The sequence below is a fragment of the Tupaia chinensis genome, unplaced genomic scaffold (assembly GCF_000334495.1).
Source record: "Tupaia chinensis unplaced genomic scaffold, TupChi_1.0 Scaffold000187_1, whole genome shotgun sequence".
Lineage (NCBI taxonomy): Eukaryota > Metazoa > Chordata > Mammalia > Scandentia > Tupaiidae > Tupaia > Tupaia belangeri.
The window spans coordinates 4920783-4931520 of NW_006159662.1; the positions used below are offsets into that span (position 1 = coordinate 4920783).

General features: G+C 46.5%; 1 protein-coding gene across 1 annotated transcript in view; it reads right to left on the reverse strand.

The window, feature by feature from the left end:
- Positions 1-4999: 4999 nt before the first annotated feature.
- LOC102473777 (intercellular adhesion molecule 5) overlaps positions 5000-10738 on the reverse strand; it is a 9768-nt gene continuing 4029 nt past the window's right edge. The window contains exons 4-8 of the mRNA XM_006146797.1: positions 9262-9582; positions 8718-8996; positions 7949-8215; positions 6678-6920; positions 5000-6211 (exon numbers count right to left, since the gene is read on the reverse strand). Coding sequence (XP_006146859.1) covers positions 6003-6211; positions 6678-6920; positions 7949-8215; positions 8718-8996; positions 9262-9582 — 1319 coding nt within the window. The 3' untranslated portion in view covers positions 5000-6002. The remainder of the gene's footprint in view (positions 6212-6677; positions 6921-7948; positions 8216-8717; positions 8997-9261; positions 9583-10738) is intronic.

Genomic DNA, 10738 nt, shown 5'->3' on the forward strand with positions numbered 1-10738 from the left:
GTTGAGTAGTTGACATGTACATATTTTCTCAAAAATATTTAAAACCCTACTGTCTCTGTTGTTACAGAGTCACAAACAAAATTATACAAAATTACAAGAAATATTTTGAACATTATCTCTAAAATTCAGTATTTTGAAATTTTGAAAGTTGTTTATTAACTGTCAAGAACTCTGGAGAATGAGCAAAAATTTTTTGATATGTGAAGTAAATGTTTGTGGAAAATGTAAAAATAAATAAAAGAAATAGAAGGGGAAAAGATATATTTGATTAAATGTAATATAAAAATAATAATAAATAAATTTTTAAAATTTTAAAAGAAGAATAGTCAAGGGACCAGCAAGTGATATGATAGTCAAGGTACTGAACTCCCACATGGCCATCCGCGGTTCTAGTCCTAGACCTAGGGGCCTGCTTTCTCACTTTCCATCTCTGTCTCTCTGGTGAGTGCACGTGTCCTATAGCAAATTTTAAAATAATAGTGATAACAATAAAATTAATTTAATAAAAGAGTCATCAAGGGCTGGGCAGTGGCACCCGGGAATACAACCGGACCCATGAGGTCGTGTCACAGGACTGCCCCGAGCACACTGAGCACGCAGGCATGCCTGTGATCCAGGGCAGCTGAGAACAAGGGTGGCTGTGATAGGAAGACCCAGTAGGAGTTCTTATCTCTCTGCCTTGGAAGACATGTAAAAAGAAATAGTCAAATTCACAAAGACATGAGGAAGAGTGGTGGTTGCTGGGGCACAGGGGCCTGGGAATGGGGAATTATTGGATGGATTTGGAATTTCAGTTGTACAAGATAAAAAGTTCTGGGGATAAAAAGTGATGGTTGTAGAACAATGTGAATGTGCTTGAAATTACTGGGCTGGGAGGGGCCAGCAGGTAGCATGGTGGTTAAGGCACTGGACTCCCACATGGCCAGCCGTGGGTTGAGTCTCAGACCCAGCGGCTTGAAAATCACACTGCGGATGTGCATGTATGTGACCAAAACCCCAAGAGGAGAATGGAGGAGAAGGGATTATGGCATGACCATTTCCCCTGGGGGGTGATTTATCATTTTCTCTCTCTACCTCTGTTGAAGCACATGTGCCCTATGGAAAAACCCTAAAATTTAAAAAAATTTTAAAAATAATTACTGAGCTGGGAGGAAGCAGGTGGCATGATAGTGAAGGGCGCTGGACTCCCACATGGCTGACTGTGGTTCGAGTCCCGGACCTGAAGACTTGCTTTCTGACTTTCCCTCTGTCTCTCTCTCTGTCATGCTACCCCTCTATGGTCAAACTGAAATAAATAAATTTATAAATATGTAAGTAAAATGAATAAAGTTAAATAAAATATACACACAGTGAATTTTGTCTCTTGATACACATTTGAGAGCTGACACCATCTCCTTTCTCCATGGATCCTCCTTAAAGTGACAAGATCCGGGCTCCTGGGCCCAGGCAAGCTGACACCTTGTCATGTGGCTGCTTTAATCCAGCAGACCCTGGCATGGCTGAGTAGTAACTATGCTATGGTTTGAGTGTCCCCCACCCCAGAATTCTTGTGTTGGAACTTGGTTGTATTGTCAGGCATTAAGAGAAAATCTGGGGACCAGCAGCTGGCGGAATGGCTGGGGCGCTGGACTCCTATGTAATCGACCACGGTTCAAGTCCCAGACCCAGTGGCTTAAACTCATGCCAGGTGCTTGTGCGTGTGTGCCCAAGATCACAAGAGGAGAATGGAGGAGAAAGGATTGTGGTATGGCTATCCGCCCCCCCACCCCCGGGGTGTGATTTCTCGCTTTCTGTCTCTCTGTCTCTCTCTGTCTTTCTGGAAAGCACATGCGCCCTAAAGCAAAAACCTCTCCAACAACAAAAAAAAAAAAAAATGAGAAAGAGAGAAAATCTGATCCCTCTATGATGTCAAAAGGTGGGGCCTCTGGGAATGATTAGGTGATTGGGAGTGGGGGTTAACTCCACCCTAAGAATGAGTCCTGGTGGATTTATCAGGCCAGAGGCATGTATACATGAACATAGAGAGATGCACGCTCTAGTTTTCTCACGATATGGTGCCCTGCATGGCCTCGGATAACCCCACCAATAGGAAAACCTTTACCAGCTATGCCTGCCAGACCTTGGGCCTCCAAACTGTGAGCTGAATAAACCTTGAGCATTAAATTACACAGATGCAGGTTTTTCTGTTAATGGCAATGGAATGGACGAAAACATGCTAGTATTAAGGTTACAAACTAGCCCCAGTTTGCATAAGGCTTTCCCAGTTTTAGCATGGAAGTCCCACATCCCAAGAACCTTCAACTCAATGCAAACTGAACTAGTAAGATTGGTCATTCTACTATTCCTAAATCTTAGGAAACCAAAAGAGGGCGAAAGCAGAGGAAGGAGGAAAAAAAGAGACTAGAAAAGTAGGAAAAAAGAACATAATGGATACAAGAAAGGTGTGTGCCGTATACACGATGTCTGAAGGCCCTCAGTGGTTGTCATGGGTTCTGACTCCTGGGTCGAGTTTATTGTAATTAGGGGTGTGATTACCACTAGAATGGTTAGTGTAGTAACAGAACCGGCGCCTGTGAACAGAGTACACAGCACCAGGCTAGTGCTGTACAAGTGCTGTGCCATTTCTAACTAGAATCCTGTAAGGCAATACTTTTGCTATCCTTATAGGGAGGAGCCCCACTGAAGAGTTAACTTATGCTTCCTCAGTTCTAGAGAGAAAGATGCCAATAAGCCACCTTGACCATCGTTAAGAGGATAAGCTTCTGGAGTTAGAAAAGTCATTCTTCCCCCCAGAAATAATTAGGGTAGCTGCTGTTTAGGTGTAAGCTCATTGTTCTGTTGTTTAGAAAAAGAGGGGACCAGCAGGTGGCATGGAGGTTAAGGTGCTGGATACACCCCCATGGCTGACCATAGTTTGGGTCCTGGACCCGGTGGCTTGCTTTCTCACTTTCCCTCTGTCTCCACTCTTTCTGGTCCAATGAAAATAAATAAATAAATAAAATAAACCATTCTTTTTTTTTTTTTTTAAAAAAAAAAGGCGTGTATCTGGGTCAGCAGGTAGTATGGTGATTAGGGTGCTGCTGGACACCCACATGGCCGACTGTACTTCGAGTCCTAGACCAGATGGCTGGCTTTCTCTATCTATCTCCCTGTGGTAAGTGTGGACACCCTAAATCAAATGAAAATTAATAATAATAAATAAAATTAAATAAGTAATTCAAAAAAGAGAAAAGAATGTGATCAAAATTTAGGTTTCTTTTTCTGGGTGTGTGTGTATATATTATGTGTGTGTTGGGGGGTTCTCCTGAAGTTTCCTGATCATGGTTGTGTGGATCCCCAAGGAAGGGAAGTGCTACAGTTTGAACGTGCTCCCCAAAGTTCAAGTATTGAAAAGTTAATGCCAATGCAAGTGTGGAGTATTGGGACCTTTAAGAGGTATTGAATTTAGGTAGAGCCTTCCTGAATAGATCAATATTGTTATCACAGGAATGCGTTCCTGATAAAGGATGCTGGCCTCCCTGCTCCCACCCTGTGTCTCTTTCTCTCTCCCATACGCTTGCTCTTTTTCCTTTCTGCCCTCCCTCATGGAATGTAGCAAGCAGGTCCTCGCCAGATAGGGGCTTCTTGATTTCAGACTTCTCAACCTCCAGAACTGTAAGAAATAAATCTGTTCTTTATGAATTACCCAGTCTAAGGTAGTCTGTTGTAGCAGCACAAAACAAAGACAGGAAGGAAACAGAGGTTTCAAGTCTACAAGAAAAGAGTATAGCCTAAATTGGAAGAGCCTGGAATGGTGGCTAATCCAAAGAACTGAGCTCTAAGAACTATTGTATAACTCTGGAAACCCAAGCAAAGGGTCACCCGCATCTGAGCCCCAAGCCCTGAGGAAGAAGAGTATCATTCCTCAGGGAACCATGCCAGCTGAACCAAGAAAGATCTGCACAACGGCCTGGTCTGATGTGCCCATGTAGGACCATCCGTCAACAGTGACATCCTGTGGCAACAAGAAACAGTGCAGTAGAAGGCTAAGCCTCCAGGCTCCCTCTGCTGGATTAGAAAGTCCAAAGTACGCCTTCTTCCACTCCGTTTGAATTCACTGTCTCAGGGCACTGGAGTTTGCAGACCTGATGCAGCTGATCCTGACACTGGAATGAATGACTAGAGATCCCTGAAAGAGGCTGCTCTGTATTTCTCTTAAACCTGCTTCTTTGGGACCAACAGATGGCGTAATGGCTACATTACTGGAATCCCAGGTAGTCGACTACGGTTCAAGTCCCAGACCCAGTGGTTTAAACTTATGCCAGGCATGTGTGCATGCATGCCCGAGATCCCGAGAGGAGAATGGAGGAGAAGGGATTGTGGCGTGGCCACCCCCTAGGGGGTGATTTTTTGTTTTCTGTCTCCTTGTCTCTGTCTCTCTTACAAGTTCAGGTGCCCTATACCGAAAACCTCTACCAAAAAAAAAAAAAAAAACCTGCTTCCTAATTTATTTTCTCCTCAAGAGCTCAATTATGGAAGAGGGATAATTTATATTGGACTCTTGTACTGAGAAAGCAACATCTACTACATTTAGTGGGGAAACCGAGGCTTAGAAGATCATGTTGGGGCATGCTATTTCCCAAAGTCAAACCAGTACTTCCAGATTCCCTCCAGAAACCCTTCCTTGATCCCAAGTCAGACATTCTCATAGTAGTCTAGGTCGTTCCTAGCTAGTATGTACACTTGGGAAGGCTGTGGCCCTCTTTCTACTGGAAGTACAAACTTTAGTTTTGAGGGTAGGTCAAACAGGCTGCTGTCCACAGCTAATGAGCCACCAGACCGCTATGATTATTTTTGCTATCAACTTAGGGGTTCTTTTTCTTAGAAACTGTACTCAAATAAAAAGCAACCATCGGCTTAATAAAGAGCTTTCGGCAATGACACAGAAGACAATCACATATCCTAAAGAAAATAAATATCAAAAATAAAATCGCTTTTTATTTTTACTAGTTAACCCTGTGGTGAACGTTTAATGACTGATTTGGGAGAAAAGAGCTGGGCTTACGATTCTTCATGCCTTTTCCCAGAGTGGACGTACTCTTTCCAAAGCACAAAGAAGGAAGCAGAATCATAAGATCAAGGTAAACATTGTCAAAGACGTTTCTTCTTATTAAAAGACATAGTTTGCAGAAAGATGAAAACACGCACTTGTGGGAAAGGAGAAGGCATTGGAACTCTGAGAGCCCATACAGGTTTTTGAAAAAGAAGCTGAATGTGAACTCACAGATAATTACTCTCCAGTGGATTATGGAAAGGAACTCAGAGATGCTTGGAGCCCTTAAGCTATGAGGCCAGTTTCACGGAAGAAGTGTACCTTCCACTTTGGAGACAGAACACTGCTTCTGTGACCCACTGTGGAATTTATGATTTTCATACACCCCCAAGGCCCACAACAGATGATTACTGAGTTGAAGTGGAACATCTACTGACCCTAATGATGTCACCAAGGTCAGCTTGGGAGCTGACATTCCAGACCCTGGGTGGAGATGAGTGCCCTTGGTTGGTGCTCATCCCCTTCCAAGTCTTATCCCTGGACTAAAACTGCTAGTTCCCAGATAGTCATCAGGAAACCAGGAGAAATGAGTTCCATCTCTAAGGTATTTTGGTTACCTCATCAGTGCGTTTGGGAGGAAAGGGCAGTGGGAATGATGAGGCCAGGGCAAGGTCTTTTCCATTATAAGGGAGGGCTGGTTTAGGACACGGCAAGGAGCGAGCACACTCTCACGGGAGTGAGCGCAGAGACGGGAGTTGCTGCTGCCTCTGTGAACACCAAGGAGAAAGGTGAGCTTGTGGATGGACCGGACATAGGGGCATGAGGGCCGGAAACACTGTTTTGACAGCAGAGCACAAAGGATAATTAATGCTGCCTCACTTTCTCTTTCCTCCTTTCTCCTGTGTCCCCTCACCCCTACCTGGGAAATCCCAGTAATAGAAGTCTAGTTTGACCCAGTAACTGTCTCTAGTCAACAGTTATTCAAGTTAAACTTTCCTTCTTGTTGAGCAGCAAACTGGCTCTCCTCCACTTTGTCGTTCTCTTTCTTCCTATAAGGCAATTTCCTCCTCTCTGTTTTGCAAGGCCGATAGTTCAAATACAGCGCTATGGTGACGACACCCACTCCAAGGGCAACAATGATGATGATGAAGATGGTAGAGCTGATTCCTTCTCCTGGTCCTGCCCAAACACAGAAAACAGAGAAAATGAGAGGGTTGGAGACAAGAGAAGCACCCCATCCCAGCCAACTGAGCCCACTTCAGTCTCATCCTCCCCAGCCTTGTAAAATCTTTCTTCTTTCCATAATTGGATAAGAATCCCAAATTGGCTGGCGGCTGGCGGCTGACAGGGAGGTTAAGGCAGCTAGATCCCACACGGCTGATGGCATGGATCAAGTCCCAGACCCAAAGGCTTGAAATGCATGCCAGATCCATGTACATGCATGCCCAAAATTCCAAAAGGAGAATGGAGAAGGGAATGTGGCGTGGCAGCCATTCCTCCTCAGGTGGTGCTTTCTCACTTTCCCTCTCTCTCTCTCCAGCAAGCATCTGGAGAACACACACACTTTGTAGCAAACTTAAGAAAAAGAGAATCCCAAACCCCTGGGATCTCCCTCCCACCCTGACAGCAGGGCAGCACTGGTCACCTTGAACAATGACAGTGATGTCTTTGCTGACAGAGCCCAGCTGGTTAGTGGCCGTGCAACAGTAGGTTCCAGTGTGGTTCTGGGTTGCCTTCTGTGGCACTTCGAGATCAAAGACGATTCCGTTCCAGGTGCACACCAAGGTTGGGGCTGGGTTTCCCCTTGGGATGCAGGCAAGCATCTGCACCATTCCTTCTACCCATGTCTGGCTGCCAGGGCATCCAGATTCCTCAAACCGTGGCTTGTCTGCAAAAAACAGCACCCCCAAGGAGTGGCACTCAGTGTGCCCCATTCCCTCTGACCTTCATGTTCAGCTCCCTCTCCCTCCTGTGACCCAAATGCTGCCCCCTATTCCCAACAGCTTTCTTTCCCAAGGGAGTTCACTTGGTTCCCTGCTCTGGGCCAGCTCTTCCTTCCTCCCTTCCCTGTGGTCAAGGAATATGGGGTGCAGACCAGGGCGCTGGCGTGGGTCCAGGCTAAGGACAGCACTGCTCTGTCCATGGTGGCCTTGGGGCCTGGCTCTCCATCATTGCCCCTCAGGGGGTGAGGGGCTGGGGAGGGGGAATTCAGAGCTGAGCACTGTTCTAATTCTCAAATGACAGATTTTACGGAATTTTTGAAAGATCCCCCGCCCCCCAGCATAAGCTCCAACTATCATTTCTCCTCAGCCATCGGCCTCAGCAAATGCTGCCCAACCACTGTAACACTTGTCTTCAGCTCCTGGTTTCCTCTCATCTTGCTCCCATTCACCTTCCTGGAGGTTAGGCTAAGCTTTAAGGGTTTTCATTTTATTTGCTCCTTTGCTGGTTTTTGTTTTTTATAATGAGGAAAATATGTTGGGACCAGCAGTTGGCGTAATGGCTATGTCACTGGACTCCCATGTAGTCGACTGTGGTTTGAGTCCCAGACCCAGTGGCTTAAACTCATGCTAGGCATGTGTGCATGCCTGCCCAAGATCCTGAGAGGAGAATGGAGGAGAAAGGATTGGGGTGTGGCCATCCCCCCTGGGTGCTGATTTCTTGCTTTCTGTCTCTGTCTTTCTGGCGAGATGCACGTGCCCTATAGCAAAAGCCTCTCGAGACTAAAAAAAAAAGCCTCAAAAAAAAAAAAAAAAAAAAAGAAAGAAAAGAAAAGAAAAGAAAAGAAAAGAAAAGAAAAGAAAAGAAAAGAAAAGAAAAGAAAAGAAAATGTGGCAATTCTACTGGCCAAGAAGATTTCTGGAAACAGGAAACTCATACCCTTGTTTTGACAGGAAAAATCAGGCCTCTACTCACATAAAACATGAAGCTGGATCACAGTGGTTTTAATCAGTCGCCGACCCTGCACCTCCAAAGAGGCCTCACAGGAGAAATTTCGGCCATCGTCTTCCTCCCTGGCAGTAAGTGCAAGCCAAGCAGGCTCCCCAGGGGCAGGGCGGTCTGAGGCTCCCTGAAGCCAAAGAGAAGGGCTGGGGGAGGTTAACACATGCCCCGTGCAGGTCACATTAACGTCTGTCCCTGCCAGTGGGTATTCTTCTATCTCTAAGATTGGTGGAGGGAAGCCTTTGAGAAAAAGAGAAAGAAAACCAAACATGTCTCAAATCGGCAGCCACTCTATCCTTGCTGCTGGTGAAACCCCTTGGGTAGGCAGACAACAGGGCAAGGACTCCAGAAACCATGACTACTTCTGTAAAAGGAGTGGCAAGGTGGTTTGGGAGTGTGAGGGCTTCTTACGATAGACCCAGTGTGTGCACGTTGGGCCCTGCCTCTGCTGCCAGGATGGCAAGGTGTCTTCATCTTAGGGATTTCTTTCTCACCTCACATAACTGTTGCTAGGAAGAGGTTTGAGCCTCCACAATCACTCTGTAAGCAGGATGGCAAGGGTTGGATAGAAATACTATGACAACGCAATGCCTGTTCCCACACCGCCTGTGCTTATCAGGGCAAGATGACGGTGTCCTAGCAACTGTGAGCAGGATAGCCACAGTGGAATCACCAAGCCAGTACTACCTAAGGTCGCAAGAGCAGAGAGCCCACATGGGGAGAGGAGAGGCAGGGTACTCACTGTAGACGTGCACTGGCTCTCTTATTTTCTGTTCCATCAGACCCAGAGATGCAAGGCAGGACAGCTCCTGATCACCAGTCTCCATGGCCCGAACGGTGGCATTGGCCCATGCTGTGTCCCCCTCCCAGGAGAGGGAGGGGCTCAGCTCCTGGTCTCCCAGGTACATGTGGAACATGACATCTTTGGCTGGAAACACCTTAGCCACCTCACAGCTCACAGTCTCTGCCATACCGACCTCCAGCAGCGAAGAGACCCAAATCTGCGGGCTCTCAGAGAATTCTGTCAAGAAATGAGGAAACTCAAAGAAAGGGGAAAAAATAAATAAAACCTAAGGTAAAGCACATGCCATGTGAGATACTGCAAGCGAGGAGAGTGGAGCTAAAAGGTCTCTGTTCTTCTGAGAGAGTTTTATGCTCACATAGAGGTGGAACTCAATTAGTCTCATACCTTCACTCTACAACCTGTGGAAACTTAGTTTCAAGGCTAAAGTGATGACAAGCAAAATGAGCCCCAGCATTGCTTCCACACCTGGGCTCTAACTCACCAAAAATCCGGAGTACCTTGACAGCTGAGCTGCCATGAAGGAGCCCTCCACCTTGTGGACTCAGGTCTAGTTCTGCATGGCAGGAGAAATTGCTTCTGTCATTCTCCCTTTGGGCTCTGACACTGATGGTGACCTCAGGTCTTCGAGGGGCCACAGCCAAGCTCACAAAATTCTTTCTTTGCAGCTCTTTGTTACCCTGGAGAAGGGTCAGGGTGAGGTTCTCCAGAGGTGCTACACTGGGCACATGGCACTTCACTGTAAAGGTTTCCTCCACAGCCACCCATGCAGGCTGCAGCTCCAGGATCACCTGGTCTGGAGGTCCTTTAAGACAAAAAGGAGGGGCTTGGTGAGAGAGGGGGACCCACCTCTCCAGAAAGAAATAGCATAGGACAGGAAGTCTGTGATAAACAAATCACAGCGGGTGACTGCGATCCTTACAGCTCTCATCAACATTGTCAGCTTTCTGCCACTCCTGCCCCCGTTAGGACAGGCTGGGCTCTGGCTCTTCTGCTTATCAAAGGTTGGAGCCAAGATGTGTGACACTAAGGGGACTTCCCTGCTTTAACTGTTGCTGCTAGCTTTAGAGCTTTTATTTCTTCCCACAAGTGCTTCAGAGAAGCGAGCAACTTCTGAGCAGCTTCTTGGCCTCACAGAAAAACTACACCTTTGCTTACCAAGTTCTTACTCCACAGAGATCACACTTTGCCGATGCTATCTGCTCCCGGAACGACCCTACTCCCCCACCCCCCATCAATCTGAACCCTAACCATTCTGCAGGAGGGCAGCTCAAGAGCCTCCCTTTCCATGGAGACTTCTCTAACTACCCCAGCTCAGCAAAGACCCTCCTTTCTTCCATCCTAATTTATTCTAAGAACTTGTAGCAAATAATTGAGTGCTGAGTTCCAGCAGCTCCGGCGGCGGGAGGAGCGGTAGGGTTTATCCGCTGAACTCCACAAAGGTTCTAGGCGCCTCGCGGCCTCATCAGGCACCCAGCACGCATCCTGTCCGCAGCCAAGATGCCCAAGAGGAAGGTCAGCCGAGGGGGCAGCCAAGGAAGAGCCCAAGAGGAGATCGGTGAGGTTGTTGGCTAAACCTCCTGCAAAAGTGGAGACGAAGCCAAAAAAGGCGGCAGGGAAGGATAAATCTTCAGACAAAAGAGTTCAAACAAAAGGGAAAAGGGGAGCAAAGGGGAAACAGGCTGAAGTGGCCAACCGAGACACTAAAGATTTACCTGCAGAAAATGGAGAAACTAAAAATGAGGAGAGTCCACCCTCTGATGAAGCAGGCAAGAAAGAAGTCCAGTCTGAGTAATGTCATACACCATGTCTTATCAATGGTCCCTGTCTCCCTTCTTGTACAATCCAGAGGAATATTTTTATCAACTATTTTGTAAATGCAAGATTTTTAGTAGCTCTAGAAACATTTTTAAGGAGAGAATCCCACCTCATCCCATTTTTTAAGTGTAAATGCTTTTTTT